This window comes from Eutrigla gurnardus (genome assembly GCF_963514095.1).
Source record: "Eutrigla gurnardus genome assembly, chromosome: 2".
Lineage (NCBI taxonomy): Eukaryota > Metazoa > Chordata > Actinopteri > Perciformes > Triglidae > Eutrigla > Eutrigla gurnardus.
The window spans coordinates 14,198,389-14,217,885 of NC_139916.1; the positions used below are offsets into that span (position 1 = coordinate 14,198,389).

The 19,497-nt window shown below is 42.8% G+C and overlaps 1 protein-coding gene across 1 annotated transcript; it reads right to left on the reverse strand.

Moving 5' to 3' along the window:
- Window positions 1-90: 90 nt before the first annotated feature.
- synpra (synaptoporin a) lies at window positions 91-18,655 on the reverse strand. The gene is made up of 6 exons (XM_084023104.1): window positions 18,549-18,655; window positions 18,376-18,441; window positions 2,424-2,548; window positions 1,372-1,570; window positions 938-1,129; window positions 91-429 (listed from the first exon to the last, which is right to left on the reverse strand). Exons 1-6 carry the CDS (start codon window positions 18,564-18,566, stop codon window positions 178-180), a joined length of 852 nt encoding a protein of 283 aa, XP_083879230.1. The 5' UTR covers window positions 18,567-18,655; the 3' UTR covers window positions 91-177.
- Window positions 18,656-19,497: the final 842 nt, after the last annotated feature.

The following is a 19,497-nucleotide window of genomic DNA, read 5'->3' on the forward strand; positions in this document are numbered from 1 at the left end:
ATGTTTGTACAATACCCAACAATACTTGTATCTACAACTTGTGTACTTTGACACAGATGATGCCTTCTTTTATTAACTTTTTTTGTTGTATTTTGTTGACAAACTTTCCTCCTGTCGTCAACGGATTGCCCTGGTTTTAAATGCAGAAGTGCCGCTCACGAATTGAAAAAGGCATGGCTACATTTGATTGGAGTAGGAGGTGGGCCCTCCCACCTGGCTGTACTCGGACGGCTGGTCGAGGTTTCCCTGGGTGTTGTAGCTCCCTGATTGGTCGAAGCTTCCCTGGTTGTAGGACTGCTGGTTAAAGGTGCCGGACTGTTTCTCAGACGCTCCGCTTTCTAACCTTGAAGTACCCTTGTGCCAGCTGGTCTCCTTAAAGACAAACCAGATGTTCCCAGCCCAAAGAACAAAGTTGAGAAACCCAAAAACCTGAAGGGAAAGAGACAAGACAAAGAAATATTCTAGTCACTGATGCACTCAAATTCTTGTATTTTCTTTATTTGTATCCTTCTGTATGCTATTTATTCTTCAGCTAATTTAACATTCATTCCAAGCAGAAACAAAAGTTCTAAAGGAGTGACTCAATATCTTTTTAAATATTCAAACCTCTTTTTCTCTTCAAATCTTCAACTCATCAATGCAGCAAAAAAAACCTCTCAAAAAACACAATACACAATTTACCCAACCTGCTGACACCTTTCTTTCTTTTTCAAACTTCCTCTTCTTCACTTCAGCTGAAGCTTCACTCATCACTTCCACCTAAAAGCTTCAAGTTCTTTCGGCACTTTCATTTAAACTGCTACTTTAACGTCTTTCAGTGTTTCTATTTTTACTGATCAACAACGTTTTCCTTATTTCAACCATACAAGAACATATAGTTTCTTTTTCTAGTCAAGTTATGTATTCATCCCCAGTGTTTGGGACACCGTGAACCTACCACTGAAGTGTTGAGTCCGGACCAGCGTGGTTCATGCACAGAGCCACACTTGTTGGTCTGGACTTTGCAGGCAGAGATGAGGAGCTGCACGTCATCTGGGTCGGTGGCCAGTTTCACATCAGACAGAGCCTTGGCCCAAGCAGAGGAACTGACCAGCCACATGAAGGAGAACACCACCGTCACGACAAAGTCCTGATGCCATGCAAAAGAGAGGAGACAGGGTATGGGGAAAAAAAAAGTTAAGCTCAAGAAATCACTCTGTGAGAGTAGTGGTTGAGTGGTGGGGCTTGCTTTGTACAGCGGGAACTACGGCTCCTCTAGCAGAGTCAGAATAAGATGGAAACAGAGGAGTTTGTTGAGAATTTAAGGGTAAGATAATGTTGAGTAAAACCCACTAAAGATGGAAAATGTTGGTCGCACTCCCCTGTACTCACAATGAGGGGCCCTCGGGTGTTTTCACGATACTTGTTCTGAAAGAAGATGTAGACGACGGTGGCCATGAGGGAATACAGGAAGGCGAAGACCGCAATGGTGACGAAGAACTCTGCAGAGGATGAATAGTCTCCAATGAGGAACACGCGTTCACTCCTAATGCCCTCACACACGGGCGCTTCAAAGGACACCTGGTGCAACCTAATAAACAGAAGGATGTTACTATTCTGACTATTATGGCTACAGAATGTTTGGAGATGATGTCACACATTTAATCGTTTTTTTTTCTTTTTCTTTGCAGATTGTGGTGGAAAGGAATTACTTTCATTGTAATTATATAAACTCTCAGGAACTGACTCTTAAAAAAATGTTACATTTGAAATTCAGTTCACAAAAAAATAAAATAAAATCATATTTACAACAAGTTGTGTCCTGCAATACAGATAGGTTCGGTTTTATCTGATGCTTTTGAAGAAATAGTCCCACCTACCTGTGTACACCTACATATGTTATTTTTGAAATCACTAACCTCCTACATAGTTTTCACACACCTGCAGGAATCAGGCTACTGTACGTTGTGTAGCCAATCTGAAAGTATCCACACTGCTGTCAAATATATACTATGTTGGCTAAAGCATCATTTTTATAAAATAAATATGTAAAATTGTTACGCAGATTTCTGGTCAACACTGCATTGCCCATTAAGAACATTTAATTGTACAGTATAATTGAAATTCAATTAAAAAGTCATGATTTTCGCTGTTTAAAACAATGAATTCCATGTATAATTGAAATGGGGTTCAATAAGAGAGCAGTGACATCCCAAAGTACTTCAATCATTGTAGTTGTAATGAGCTGTAAAACTACCAAATTTCTTGGGATTGCTTTGATGTATTTGTTTAGAAAAACTGAAGAAAAGATGAAAGTGGAAACCATTGAGAGGATTAATTGAAGTTCTATGGGGGGCATCGTCGTGCACCTTATCAGCACGTAACAGAGTAAACACAGGTTCAAACTGCTGCCATCAGAAGATGAAAGGAGCCCACTCACTCACCTGAAAGGATAAGCAAAGTCGATGCCAATGCTGAGGTTGCTTCTGGCCTTCTCCATGCAGTCCACACTGACCCGGAGCTGCCCAGAGTAGCCCCCGCATGTTGCGAATGCAAAAATGGCAAAGAGCTGCGCAAAGAACGAAAGCAACAAAAATCAGATGGCAATAAGTACAGACAAGGAGATGAGACCTGCAAACTACGGGAAATAGTTTTCTCTTTTTTAATTTTCTTTTGAAGTTGAATTCTGACCTGCAATTTCCTATTAGGGTAAAATAATATTTTTAATAGTTTGATCTCTACATTTTATATTTAGACTTTTGATGTGGGAGTCTGGAAACCGGCTTCTTCAGGTCTGACTGACTAGTTACGGTAGTTACTGCACCAAGAAGTGGTTTAAGACGTGACCTGTCAGCCACATACAATACAGTCCTCAGATCAGTCCCTATGGGGAAAACAACACAATGAGTTAAAAAGACACTAAAACGCCTCATAGAGCTGTGGGGAACTCAAGAGTTGGGTGATTATTCTCTGTGAGTTTGACACTATGGGCATCATCTTTCACTTTATCCATAAAAATTTGACCCAATGTTAATGAAAAAAATCGATTAGTGCAGCTTTAAAAAAATATCCGTTGAGTTTTCCACCTCTGAGCCACAGGAAGCATTAAAGCTGTAACTGGAATGAATTTCTAATAACAAGCCCGAGTAGCAGATAGCGAGTATCAGCAGTCCCACCATTGAAACATTTAGCTCACGGACATCTCAACAATTTCTCTACTGTGAAGTCAATTTAAAGCCAGCTGATAGCATTTTGGCCACTTCAGCACATGGACTACCATAGCTGCAGTGAGTGCGTGGGCTGAACTGAATCAGGACCGACAGAGTCTTGAAGTCTGGAGAGAAAGATCACTGTTTGTGCGTCCTCCACTGGCACCTGATGGTGACTTCACCGCCATGTTTATTAAAAAAAAACAACAACTGATGTTCACAATCTTCTTGAGCATTCACCTCATTTCAAATTAGCCCCACAATGCAATAAATGCGTTGTCTTAGAGACAGAGATAAAGGAGAATCTGAAGTCTGAACACAGCAGGATTAAAAATAAATAAATAAATAAATAAAGTATGAAGACCAGATGAAATAATAAAGTGTATAAATATAAAATGTACTTCTGGCAGATAAAACTGCACTAGCAATGTGTTGGAGAAGGATGAAGGTGATTATAGTTAAACAATTACATAACCTCACAGCTTAGCTTACATTACAGTTTATAACACTTACCAAAACTCTTTAAACTTTAAACTCTTTAAATTATTAGGTCACAATTTGATTTATACTGCCACTCTAACAACAGTTTGACATAAAGATCGCATATTGAAACACCACCAACGGTGTTTTTTGAAAAGCTATCCACAATAAAACAAAGCACTCAAACTCACCGGAGCAAATATAACCATAAACATCGGAAACGGAAAGATCTCGTCCAATTTTGAGTTCCTAAAAGACGTGATAATGAAACAGAAGCTGGAAGAGTTTGTGTGAGGAAACCACGGCAGTGTGTGTGTGTGTGTGTGTGTGTGTGTGTGTTATGATGAGTATGAATGTCCTCTAGGACCGATATAATGCCTCCTCATTTGGGTACAATTCTGCCCATTTCAGAGATTCAGGGGAAATAAGAAACTAAAGTGTTCTACATTTCCTTCAAAAATGTTTAACTATGAAACTAATGAGCTGGTGGCCCCATATTTTCTTTATGACATTAGTCCTTAGATGAAATTCCTGAAGGAGATTCTAGACTACACGTTGCTGTTTACCTAGTTAATCTTTTTGTTAGTATTCCTATCCTATTCTATTCTAATGCTACGTCAGCCTGCTGGTTAAAATGACATGACTGACTGATCAACCTTTCAGCTAGAAACACATACCAGCTAAATTACACACATTATACAAACAGTAACAGATCAATCTAGAAAATGTATTCTAATCATCACATCTTGTGTCCACACACTCCTATTATATTCTTTTCCAATATCACAAAATGTCACACTAATCCTGTAATCCATGGTTGGGGCTAGAGGGCTACGGTTGAGTTATGGTTGAAGTGAGAGGAAACACAAATGGATGGGTGCTTTTGAATCAAAAACAGGTAAATACACCAAGGGCCAATATCAACCACAGCACCTTTTAAAGGTAGAACCAATAAAGACGGATGAATAAAGATTAGCTCACAGCCCTCTCTCTGAGCAGATGGGTGGATGTCATGATATTATTGGTTGAAACTGGTTGGTATTAGCTGATGTAAGCATGTGTCATAATTTGGTTTCCAGGAAGCAACATATATTGGCTTTTTATATAAAATTACAAATACATTGTTAAATATGTGTACAATATAATGGGCTGTGATCTAAAAGAGTTAAAAAGGCGTTCTTCATTTCAGCTCAATTTAAAACTGAAGGATTGGATCCAATGTCGGGATCAGCCAGATAAACAGGCTTCTGATTATAATCAGCGAGCATGAATGTGCAACACATAAACACACACACACACACACACACACACACACACACACACACACACACACACACACACACACACACACTGTCCTTAATATGCTCTCTGTCTGCCCAGTTTTCCATATAAAGCTCATATAGCCTCAAGACTTCTCACAAGCATGATCACCATAATCAGACCTGACGCCTAGTTAGCACGAGCCTTCCGTCTCCCATATTACAGGCAGCTGGATGGGCAGCTTGCCAGCAGCTGGAGAGGAGACGGCTCTTTAGTTTTCAATGCTCCTTAGCCTCTGGAGGGCGCTATTTAAAAAGCATCGTGAGACCATTCAGCAGCACTTCCAGGCAATAGCTGTGAGCATGTTATTGAAGTACACAGAGGTTGTGTGCATGTTTGTCTTAAGCATGTGTTCACGTTTGTATTGCCATGAAATTATGAGCTTGCTGATTTGTTACCACACACACACACACACACACACACACACACACACTCACTTTACTATAATAATAACAAAAACTGTTAACGCTTTGCTAAATTACAACTGTTTCATCATGTTTTATCACTGTTAAATAAGTGCAATAGAAGACATTTTAAAAATTTAAATGTTATCATCATCGTTGGCATCATCATTATCAGTTTCTAGCTTAAAGAGACAACATCTCAAGAATGTCCACTCCAATTAGTCACCATATTTCCCTGGAAACATGGCCCCAACCTAAATAGCAGGGCTGGGCGATTATTCAATCTGATCATTTGTCTTTCAGTGGAATCCTATGATGAAATCATATTACATCGTCTAACTTGATAAAATGTTAAAACTTTATTAATACTTAATTTGAAGATTGCGGTTTTGTTTTTATATTGCAGTTTACATTACCACTCTGTTCAATGTGATGAACAAATGCTGTATATTTAAGAAATCGCAGCTTTATCATGGCTTCTTGTGGAGTATTCTTGGTGGCATGGTATATCCAATTCTCAAGGAGGAAGATACAGGATACTGGTAATGTACAGCAGGGAAGAAAGACCTTAAAGGTGCCATATTATACTGATTTTCATCAATTCCACACAGCTGTCAGAGGTCCAACAACACTGTATTCGATATGCATTGCCCCAAAGTCATCCGTGGTCATGAATTTCAGCTGTCTAAAAGTCGCTCAAATGAACTCTGCTGAGATTAGTATGTTTCTGTGCCTGCACCTTTAAATGCTAATGAGCTCTGCTGAGATTAGTATGTTTCTGTGCCTGCACCTTTAAATGCTAATGAGCTCTGTCTGTCATCGCCTACTTGGAGAGCCACTGTGAGGATGGCTTACCCTAGCAGTAGCATGCGCCAATGTTTACGGTGGATGTATCGCTATGGCTCACCTATGTGGCTCAGGTGAAGTTGCTGGGTCCCGTATGGTTGGGACACAAGGTGAGTCCATATTGCGTGAAAAGGACATGAAATGTGTGAATGGTACGGCCACAAAAGACCGATGCTGTGCTAATTGTGTTTAGTTTTGAAAATGTGACAACTGGTTGGACAAACGCTTGTTAGCGACTGAAAAAAAACTGTAAGATTCTCTGCAAACAATGATAGAAAAACCTTCAAGTACCCACAAACAACAGCTTTCCTCCTCCTGGAGAGTGGAAACTACAGACCACCCTGTCTACCAAGACCTTCTGATACACTGTCACCTGAAGCGCTGCCTGTCTCCAATCAGGGGTGATCTCTGCAATTAGTGCCACTTTAACCAAGGTATCATCAATCTATGCTCATTTTAAAGGGGAAGCGCACTCCTTCTTCTTAAAGGGTCAGGCGGGTCAGGAAATTAAAGTCCCCCTATGGAATATCTGTGTGCTGTGGGCAACCCAGAAAATAGTTATGTTGTTATAAGCTTTTTGGTTATATTTCCAAATAATAGAATTATTAAAATTGTGCCTCGGGTGTCTGCAGGGATTATCTGGGTGACAAAGGGCTGCTTGGCGTGGCTGGATTAGGTCTGCCCACATCATAGCCTAATGCTGTATGATAAACAGAGGAGTAGAATTTCCCCTTGTTCCCTGCAGCTTCTGGCCTGGATGCTGCTTTACCTGGCCGTCACGGTGCACAGCTGCAACCTCTGCAAGGAATTCCTCTAGTGAAGTGTTTTAAGTGATTAACTCTCTTTAGCTCCGCTTGGTTTTGAGGCCACAAACAAACACACAGAAATCTGCTCGTACGTCTGCCACGCGCTTAACTAATTCACATGCGCCGCTAATTCATACTCAGCTGAAAGGGATGATAAATACTGTACATGAGGACTTTGGCATTTGCTTATCCGAGCAAACAAATGGTAGAAGAAAAGCGACCAGATGAGAGAGAATAAATACTCCCCCCTAATTATCACCCCCAGATAAACATCTCTCTCTCTCTCTCTCTCTCTCTCTCTCTCTCTCCTATGTCTATACTCCCTCGCTCTCTCCTGCAGCTGCCTCTGCTCCCTGTGATTTTCGGCTCGGGTTTAGCCCCTCGCATTTCTGGCTGGGGCTTTTGAACAGGACAGCGTAGCATTTTGGAAGGAGGGTGGGTGCTAAGCCCTGCGCCCCCGTGTGTTTATCTGCCTCTCCCAGCTGGGCTCCTCGGGGAACAAGAGAGAGAGAGAGAGAGGGGGGGAAGAGAAGCCAGGGTAGAGGAATGAAAACCGTCTACAGTGCAAACAAAGCTCTGAAACATCTCTCTATTTGCCCTCTTCTCTACTGACCTACATTGGCATTGACGATCACAGTACTAATGTGAAAACCATCATTTGCTTTCAAACCAGTGTACAGTATGTTGGCATTGAATGAATAAAAAATAAAAAAACCTGTGATGAAATGTACAGATGTAGGTGAGTGGATGTGCAATAATTCTGTCTGAGGAGACTTAAATATCATATCATGTCAAATGAAGATGTGAAAGAAGACCAGATCCACCGGGAAACAGAGCCACGGTCCAACAAAACAAACCTCGATTGTGATAAACAGGAAAGGTGTTGTAAAAAGAGACGCAGGAGGGGAAGTGAAGTGGGCAGAAGGAATGGCAGCTCAGTATGATGAAGAACATTCGACTGTAAAGAAGATCAAATAAAAGGGATGAGAACTGGAACACGAGGATGTGATAAGGAGAGGAAGCGGTGGAGGCAGCGTCGAGCAGGGAGCTGAGGATCACGTCAAGTGGCAGACAAGCTAAAAGGTGCATTCGCTGATGAGCTCTACTTGACATTTCCTCAAACACACACACACACACACACACACACACACACACACACACACACACACACACACACTTTCCACCTGCTCTATTCAAGTCAATAGGAATCGTCGTGGTGTCAAATGGCTGCCTCAGGAGGAGAAAAATGCCTCAGATGTTCATCCCTTCTCCCTGCCTGACTGAGAGGGGGAAAATATTCTAGGACACTGTTTATGAAGACAGAAAGGAAGAGTTAGATCAAACAGAGAGCGAAACAGAGATAGAGAGAGAGAGGCATATCTCTTTCAAACGTCTTATCATCTACTTTAATTTCAAACTCAAACTGCTCTTAAAAACGACACCAAACAACGATATAGAGTGTGTGGTTCGAATTGACATTTGGATCTTCTCATAATTGAAGCAGTTCTGACTCGAGGTCATGCAAACGTTTGATGCCTGCCTTTTGATTCGAGTGTGCATGAACTTTGACCTGGCAGTCGTGCCTCTGGGTTCAAGCTTGCCGTTACTTCTGAACGTTTTAACCAAACAACAAAAAGCAAGTGAGGTAGCCAAATACATTCCTTCACTGGCCTCGTATGATCATTTCTCTTCCGCTTTGATGCACTACTCAGCTGCTTTTAGGCTGCTGATCTTAATTTATGTAATATGCTTCTGTGCATGCAGTAGCCTGCGTCATGTATATTCATGCTTGTGCATTCATACAGTATTTCCATTCCACTGACAGTGTATGTCCGTGTTGGTGCGTGCATGGCTGCGCATGTGCCTCAGAGTGTGCAACCCCTCTGTGCATGTGTGCGCTTATCTGAGGGCCGAGATGTGAGTATGCACTGTGTATGTATGTGGATGTAGAGTAAAAATATCTCGCTCTCTCCACTCAGGCAGAAGCATTAGCCACAGTCCACACACACACACACACACACACACACACACACACACACACAGTCTCGCTTGCTGTCGTTGCTGCAGTCCGCCAGTATGCAAACATGAGCAATTTTACGCCAGCTCGTTGAGTAGAAAACAACGAGACAAGCGCAGATCAGGAATGGAAGCACAACGGGGAAAGCAGACGGATGCACATTTAAATTGAACTTTGAGATAAGAGAAGAAGGGATAGATATCACTTACTGACATACTGTTGTTGACGTGGAAAATAATACACTCATTTTGTTTTGTTTTTTTGCAGTTTTATCGTTTTTGATTCACTTTTTAGTGCTTTCCTGCTCATCAAACACATGTGCTTATGCTCGGATGACACTGATCTGGGCTGCTACATTAGAGCGAAAGAGCCAACTACTTCACTGACTATAGGAGTCACACAAAAGAAGCAATAACCACAGGCCTTCATGTGAAGGCTGTCTGATCTCCACAGAACAAATTCAGCAGCTCATTTAGCGGTGGCTAATCCCTTCCTGCACGGGGAGCGCTTTGTGCGCTGCATAGCCCAGATTCATCTTTCCCCACTATCTCTCCCTCTGTAAGCTTGACTGACCACAAGCAGGCAGAAAAATCTCCATTTACTTTTGTAACAGTGTCCCTTCTTAGTGCTCACTCTTCTCCCCATGGGGTTTCCATGGCTACTTACTCAGGTGACCTAGCTGGAACCCAGCCCCTGTGCCCTGCGGAGAAAGTCACTGCACTTGTTCAGCTAGGGGGCACCCAATGGAAATGAAATACAACCCCACTGTGTGAGTGCATGTGTGTCTGTATCTGTATATTGTGCTGGTCTTATCAAGGAGGAGAAATGTCCTCACAAGAATCTAAAGATCATCCAAGGCTGGTTCTGCAGCACCGGAGGATCCTGCTAACTGTCTTCCAGGAAAAGATCGGATGGTGGACTACTACGGGGGATCATAGACAATACAGGGCCTGCAATACATGTTTTATACTTAACAATACAAACACGATGCTATAAATTTAGTTCATAGTCATTCAAACTGGTTCTGTTATAGATTCTCTTTAAAATACCTATTAATAAAATAATTCTTAATTCAACAAGGTACACGCATTTTAAGATGCTTTTTTCCCCTTTGTCCTTCAATTTTCCCACTTTGGTTTAATCTTATAATCATCATGGTGTGTATATAAATAATGTGTATCTTTGTGACATTTCAATTCCTCCGTGCTCTTGCATGTGTCCATGCTGTCTCGACACCTGCGCTCTTCCGTGCACTATGTGTGGGTGGGATGTCTCGTACACGTAGACATGTGCTCCTACAGGAGAGGACAGTCCGACCTTTCCACTGCCTGAGTCACAGATGGCGGAGCATCGTCTCAGGGTTGAGAGGGACACAGAGGTCCAGCTCTGAACCGACGGTACATAAAGGACGTGTCACATCCAGGAGCTCCGCAGCTACACGAGCCTCAACCCCGGCTTACGTTAAGATCACATCATTACTGGACTTCAAGTGGAAAACCCTATCAGTCGTTGCTGATGCTGAACAATAGGCCACTAAACCACCAGAGACGTTTTCTTTTTAACCAAATCCTTAATTTACTGTTTGATTTCACACTTCTCCACAATAAAGCATCAATTAGTGAAATCTTGAAAAGATTGATTCAAGCCTGCATTAAGTGAGTTTTGGTCACTTTGATGGCAGCACAATAATTTTTCAACTCAGCACTGACACTCACCTTATAAAGTTGACTGCAAAAGTCCCCTCCTTTTAGCTCGGTTTATGGTCTCTACTAACTATGTTGACTGGTTTCTAATTTTGTCTGGCTGTCATTTAGTGCTGGAGAGGTTTTTTTTCCTGGAAAAGCTGCTTGCTGTATGAATGGGGGCTGATAAGCAATGTTGCTGATCGATACACCAAAACAAGACTGAAAGACACTAAAATGCTCGGAAGCGCTGAAGAGGGTGGCAGAGTGGTGGGATAATTCCCTGTGGGTTTGTCACAATGAGCGAGTCTTTTCACATTAGCTTACAATAATTGATCCATTGATGAGTGCAAACAAGTTGTGCAGTCAAGTTAATATACAACATTGTATTATTTCCATTGTAACATGTCATTTTTGCAAATGTTAATTGGTGCTATAATTGACCTGCATGATTCAAGATACTGAGATGTTGTAAATGAATACTACACACACTTAACGTCATCTCAGCAGCGTTTAAAAGCGTTCTCTTCCCCAGCCTCGCGCCCCCTCGTCAAAGGGAACCGAGTGATTTCAGTGCTGAAAAACAGATCTTTGACCTGGCAAGTCTCTTGTGATATCTGTCAGCAGCTGTTGCCGACCAATCTGCATCTCCCTGTTTTCCTTTGCCATGTGTGGGTGTACGCATGTGTGTTCACGCTCCTACACAAACATTAATCATGAAGATGGTGCAGCAATTTCGAAACCTACAACACAGTATCAAGGTGATAGGTCAATCAAGGAAAATGTGACGGAGCAAAAGACTGCTGCCCTGAACATCTAGTGTTCATTCTTTCTCTCCCAACAGGAAATGCCTTTACAATATACAATTAATCAGAATAAGAATTCGATTTCATGCTTTCTTGAGACAAACCTATCCATCCATTGTCTATCCATCCCTCTTCTACCGCTTATCCTGTATTCAGGGTCGCGGGGGGGCTGGAGCCGATACCAGCTGTCATTGGGCGAAGGCAGGGTACACCTGGACATGTAGAGACAGACAACCATTCACGCTCACATTCACACCTACGGGTAATTTAGAGTCACCAATCAACCTATCCCCATCCATTGAGACAAACCTGTAGCACATATTTACATTTTTATAATTAATAAATCAATAAAAACAAAATAGAATAAAAATTGTTGGTGATACATTTAATGTCACTCAACTAATCAATTCATCAACAACACTGAATAGGCATTCGGTACGAAATATGACTATGAATTTTGCTAATCCGTTGGTTAAAGTCAACCAAGGAGCTACATGCTGACATTTGTTATACCTCAGTTAGTTCCATTTGTTTCGCTTGTATCCAAATAAGCTGCATTAAGGCTCCCTATCATCAGCTGACAGCTGTCTAACAGCTAAACAGAGTACAGAGAGGAATTTTCAGTTCATGCCTCACCATACTCCTCTAATGAATAAATAACTCTTCTGCCTCCAACCCCAGGAAACTCTTCTCCATGTTCTCTTCCCTCCTCACCCCTCCTACCCCTCCGCCCCCTTCCTTCCTTACTGCCGATGACTTTGCAACTTACTTTACCAAGAAAGTAAATGACATCAGCTCATCATTCACGCCTATTCCCTCCCAGAAGACATCTCCCCCAACTCTCAACTCGGATGGTCTTACCAGCTTTAGCCCCCTCACCTCTGAAGACGTTCACGCACTTGTTACATCTAACCGTGCCACCACCTGCTCCCTTGACCCGATTCCCTCCTCTCTTCTCCAGGACATCTCACACGACATCTTGCCATTCCTCACCACCCTGATCAACTCCTCCCTCACCTCAGGTGTCATTCCAGCGGATTTTAAGACCGCTATCGTGAAGCCTCTCCTGAAAAAACCCACCCTTGACGCTACTGACATCCAAAGCTACAGACCTGTATCTCTTCTTTCATTCCTCTCTAAAACCTTGGAACGTGCTGCCTACAACCAACTGTCATCCTATCTCTTGCGGAAGAACCTCCTAGACCCTAACCAATCAGGATTCAGGACTGCCCACTCCACTGAGACGGCCCTCCTCACTGTGACCGAGTCCCTGCGAGACGCCAAAACATCATCCAACTCCTCCGTTCTCATTCTCCTTGACCTATCTGCTGCATTCGACACAGTCAACCACCAAATTCTCCTCTCCACTCTGGCTGAACTTGGCATAACCGACTCTGCTCTCACCTGGTTTACATCATACCTGACAAACCGCACCTTTCAGGTCACATGGAATGGCTCTATGTCCAAACCCTGCTCTCTGGACACGGGTGTCCCTCAAGGCTCAGTATTAGGACCGCTTCTGTTCTCACTATACACCAGATCACTAGGTTCTGTTATCACATCGCATGGATTCTCCTACCATTGCTACGCTGATGACACCCAGCTGTTCCTCTCTTTTCCCCCGTCCTCTGACGCTCACATTGCAACTCGCATCTCGGACTGTCTGGCTGACATCTCTGTCTGGACAACTGCACATCACCTCAAGCTTAACCTGAATAAAACCGAACTCCTCTTCATCCCAGGGAAAGACTGCCCTCACATGGACCTGTCGGTCACTGTTGAGGGCATCACAGTATTTCCTTCCTCAACTGCGAGGAACCTGGGTGTAATCCTCGATGACCAACTATCCTGCACCCCCAACATCACTGCTGTGGCCCGATCCTGCAGATTTGCCCTCTACAATATCCGCAGGATTCGGACCTTCCTCACAAAGGATGCAACGCAGCTCTTGGTCCAAGCACTGGTCATCTCCCGCCTTGACTACTGCAACTCTCTCCTGGCCGGACTCCCGGCCTATGCGATTAAACCATTGCAGCGTATCCAGAACGCTGCAGCACGCCTTATCTTCAACCTACCCAAATTCTCCCACGTGACCCCCCTCCTCCGTGACCTCCACTGGCTCCCTGTTGCAGCACGCATCCAATTCAAGACGATGACACTGGCCTTCAGGGCCATCAATGGAACGGCACCTGCCTACCTTCAAACACTGGTCAAACCTCATGCCCCGAAGCGAGCACTCCGCTCCTCTACTTCAGCTGGCCGGCTGGTACCACCATCGCTGAAATCAAACAAATGTCGCTCAGCAAAGTCCAGACTCTTCTCTGTTCTGGCGCCTCAGTGGTGGAACGAACTCCCGACCAATATCAGGACAGCAGAGTCATTTGCCATCTTCCGAAAAAGGCTCAAGACTCACCTGTTCAGACTTCACCTCGACTCTACATAGCATGACCCACTAACACCCTCCCTCGACCCCCCCCCCCCCCCCGCAAAAAAAAAAAAAAAAAAAAAAAAAAAAAAACTCGGATCGTAGCACTGTTACTCTTGAAGCACTACTTTACTCAGATGAGGACCTAACACTTGTTCTATTTTTAGCTCTTACTGCATCGGCAATGATACGTCGTGGTTTCTTTGTTTCCTTCTTTTGACAAATGTACTTATTGTAAGTCGCTTTGGACAAAAGCGTCTGCTAAATGACCTAAATGTAAATGTAAATGTAATGATAATAATAAACAATGATGTGCAATATTATAATGATAACTAGCTCTACCCTGCAATACACTTAATGTTTCCGATTTCCCGTCTTCGATGGATCATCGTCTTTTAGCTTGATGTCATGAATGTATGTAGCCATCGTAACGCATATTAAAAATCCATTTACAGGCATGCCGTTTGAAGCATAGAGTATATAATAAGTGAACGGAGTCACCGTGACATCATCCATCAGTTTGTGGACTGCTGTTTCAAAGCCTTCTTGGTTTTTTACCATTGCCATCTAGCTGTGCATTCCAATACCCCTAGTACCTTTCCAAAAAATACCAGGATGTCCTATTACATAGAGTCATTCTGCAATATGCAAGCCTGCATGCTCTTCTGGCTATTCTGACCCACAATCCTCAAGGGGTCAACATAAAGTACAATGTTATGATGAAATTAAGTAGTATGTCGTAATTTGATTGCACACGAGAATTTGTATTTTGTAAGGTAACCAAAAAAAAGTATGCAACTTGGATTGCAGTGTTGGAACAGGAAGTGACACGAGAGGGAGGAGCTAGATAGAACCAAGCACTGAATAAGACAATGGCTGCGTTTCGGATCGCATGCATTTGCGCCTATGCATGCACGAGACTTGAGAGGATCCGCCGGAACTCGTCATAAACACGCCAAGTTCCCACTACGTCAAGTTGGACACATGTGCACTTCACGGGCTTTTTTTATTTATTTTTTTATTTAAACTTTATTAATAATTATATACATAACAAAAACTGTCGCTCCAGGGGAAACTTCACGGACTTTGCACAAAGAATATGGTCCACCCAGTGGCGCTGGCTTTCTTCGTCGCTGACGAACTCGAGCCGAGGCATTTGAAGTCCCGTTGTTGACGGAGGCTGAGGAATTTTCTCACGTGGAAAATACCACGTGGTAATTCTAACCAACTAGGGCAACGTTGAGGGGAGTGTCTTATGTCCGCACTTATTTCAGACCATCTGCACAGAAAAGCATGCGAACGGAGGTACCTGGAGATACCGCAAGTTTTTAAAGTCATGTGACATGTCGCAAAGGGAAGTTATCACCAGGATTTCTGACGTTTTTTTCCCAGAATGCCTTGTTTTGCGAGGCAAACGCATGTGCATGCATGATTGGAAATGCGCCTAATATTAGGTGACCAAAATGTTACAATTAACTTCTTTTAACTGAAAAACACCAACTATACTCCAGGATACCAGACAACACTGTGGTGTCAATAATGATTTAGCCGAACCCTAAAGCAGACACTGCTTCTTCGTCTATCTTACATGAAATGGGACCATAGATTAATGAAACAACATCATGCTGTATTGAAGCATCCTGCAAATCCTGCAAACAGAAGTCTGAAACTATCAACTTCTTTTTGCCCCCTACAGGCCAGACTGTAAGAATTTTAGTATTTCTGCATCGGCTTAATTTTTCAGAAGCGGAGGTTGTGTGAAAACAAATCAACTCAAAACGAAAAAGTCTTTGTAAACTGGGCTTAGCAAGAAAGGAATAGCATAGCAACAGTGACAAAGGGGTACATTTTCCATTTTTTACATATACATACATTATATTTAAGAAAATAATATAGTCAGGTTCTAGCAATGAAGACCCTTGGTACAAGTAATCAATTATGGCACAGCTCGCTTGTGCACTCACACAAACATACACGGTGCTTTGCCCACCCTTAGGCGAACTCAAACAGCGTACAGTAAAGTACTGAGGATGACATCAGAGGACAGTGGATCAGTCCTGGGTTTTTGGATGAGAGGAGAACCCTTACTCATAAATTAAGACTCGTGATGGGCTCATTCTTTGTGAATCATCGGTCGGATTTTTTTTGCTGTAGTACAAGAAGCCACCGAGTTGAGGCAGTACCCATTTTAAAGGATACAACAACCACTGCGATGCACCAGTGCATAAGAAAGGCCTGGATATCATTTGCATCATGTGCTCAATCAACTGTACAATTGTCCTCCCTTCTTACTCTCTCATACACACACACACACACACACACATGAAGACACACACACATGCTCACACACATGCAGTGAAGAGTTTGGGCACATCTCAAAGGACAGCTTCTGCATGAGTTGGTCCATGGTGGAGAGGAGGGGACCTTACAGCTGTTTGGAGCGGAATATGTCAGCCACTGACAGTGTGCCAAACAGGCCTGCACACACACACACACACACACACACACACACACACACACACACACACACACACACACACACACAGCCGTAAACCATCCTCTATAGAATCTCCTGCAGACATGGATGATTAGTAATTTGCCGTATGTGCAGACCACTGAGGATGCAGGAGACCCGATAAACTGCTGCAACTATCTTGACTAAAGTTAACATAACCTTTCAACAAGCTTCTGTTTGTCCACAATATGTCAGCCATACCGTCGAGGGGTCATTATTATTAGAAAATGTCAATGGTTGCCTTGACTACAGTCTTTAAATGCCTGAGGGCATGTAAACAAGGCAAATTTACTGACATGTGTTTCTACTGGTGTCATGATGTGGGAAGAAAGAAATTCTCCGCAGGCCTTTTGATAATGAAGCACAATTGTCAAGCACAGAAAACACAGTGGCTGACATTGTTTTCACAAGTGATTGCCATGTTTTATTTCTTAATTTTTCCTTATCTGATTATGAAAATTTCAAACAACCGTCTCATCGGTTAAAATGATGGACGAAGCGGAGACAACACAACACAGCAGCACTCATGTTACTGCAGAATAAATCAGAATACCTGGGTCGTGATTTGAATTCTTTGCATTTTTATAACCTAAAAAATGAGAAGCTGAAAAAGTTTCCCTCTTTGCGGTTGTGGGCGAGGGATGAAAAGATAAAAAAGAATGCTCAGGAAGGAAAAGGTCAATTTTATAATGGTGTCATGAAAGTGTGGAGGTAGCCAGCCCTCCTCAGATGTGTGTGTGTAGGGAGGAGGGGCAAAACATCAAACTATTAACTAAACACACTACAAACACACACACACACACACACACACACACACACACACACACACACACACACACACACACACACACACACACAGTGTTATCTTAATCATACAGATGGTGCTTTGGATCATCTGCTTGTTCTTTGGCTCTGTCACACAAATATCAGTGAATCTGGTCACATGCAAACAGCCAAAAGGGAGGCACTGGGGAACTCACCTCACAGATAGACATCTGCCCCACTCTGCTAAGGAGTCACGTGTCTGATGACAGTGAGTGTGAGCGGGGTTCACCCACTTTTGTATGTCTGCTAATCTGCTCTTTATGTTATGTGCATGGATGTGCTCTGCTGCTTGACGATTGTCTGCACATTTGATGGCATTCATTTCATTTGGAAAAGACAAACGTGCGCGCGCACACACACACACACGGTGTACATCATATTGGTGCACGAGCTGAATTCTCTCAGGGCTATAGTCATTTCTCTAAACTCACATCAAAGAAAAGCACTTATCTCTTTTTGTGTGTGTGTTGCCTTTAGGCTTCTCTGCACTGTACAACAAACATGAGCGACTACAGACGACACCCCGACAGAAAGAGGAAAGGTTTGATTCAATCAGAGCGAGGACACCCCATTCTCATTGTTGTCTACTGTTATGTCATTTCACTTTGGAGTAAAATGAGGGCACTTCTCGTGGACGCGGGCGCAAAAAAACGCCCAGCGTTGGCACATCGCATCCAAAATACGCCTGCTTGAAAAGGCGCTTGCTTGTGGTTCTCACGGAGCTAGGCATCCTTACATAAACTTGAGCCATTTAGTCACGGTGAAACGGATCATAGCCGAGATGATACGGTCCATCCCCCGTGTGGAAATAACACACACACACACACACACACACACACACACACACACACACACACACACACACGATAAATCATCATAGGCACCAGAAAGCCAAAGAGATGTGATAAAGTTTAAGCTGCACCTGAGAATGTCAGAACCAGTCAGTGTAGGAATACCACTCGTTACATCCTGCATTAATATCATTCGCTGGTGTATTAACTCCGCATAATTAAGTTATTGCATGCAACAACATGAACAAAAAACATCAAGTTCCAACTCACCCATTCCAGAACGCGGATAAATCCCAGAGGTAATTTTAGCACTTGAAAGGTCCCCACAGATGCGAGCTGCAGGGCACAGAGGAGGAGAGCCTCATCATTTCAAGCACCAATTAACGACACATCAGCCAATTTAGCAGGTAATCACGCATGTATGAGCTCGCTAGTTTACTCACCTGGTCGGCGGTGTCCATATCAGCAGGAGGCGACTTTCTGTTTCACTTGTTTGATTGAATGCAAACAATCTCAAACCGCAATCCGAGAGCCGAGTGACGCGTCTGTCGCGCTCGATGGTCGGGGGCTCGGGACTCTCCACTCCGATTCCGACTCCAACCGGAGAAATCCGATTCCTCTTCGGGTTGTAACGTTTCGGCGGGAGAGTTTGCCATGGAGACAAGCGCCGATTGGTCTTCTTCTAAGAGGAGTTACGCCTTTTTCGTCTTAGGAGGGAACTGACTTGTTATTTTTTCAATCTTGGTCATTAATCGTGTCCGTCATTGATCGTATGAAAAATCTGATTAGATGCAATCTAAAAAAAGCCTATGGTCTACATGTAAAAAATAATACATTTTCATTTGGACATTTAGTTTGGATCGAAGCCAAAATAAACCGACATTTAATCAGAAATAATTCAAATTAGTCGTAGGCTATTAATTGCTATGATTACTTGTAGGCTGCTATAGCTGCAGTTAGACTGCCACACAACAACTATATTCATATTAGGTCTTAGAAAAGTAGATTACAATACACACAGCCACACACACACACACACACACACACACACACACACACACACACACACACACACAAAACAGCCATTCAGTCAAAACATCAACCTTGTCTTGCCCATTCTGATGTGGAGGAATAGTTATACTCGTTGTTGTATTAATGACCTTTGACCTTTCACGTTTTAAAAGGACTCAAACATGTCCACAGAATACAACAACTTAATGCATATCTCTCCCTGTGACAATACATTTTGTCATTACAATCTAAAAAGTAATCATGGGTGTAGAGGCAGAACATGTCCTGTAGGGGGAGACAAATAGACAGAATGTATTCAGTTTATGCCAACAGTTACTTCATTACAAACTTTAAAATGTAAAGGGTTAACCCATGTGTATT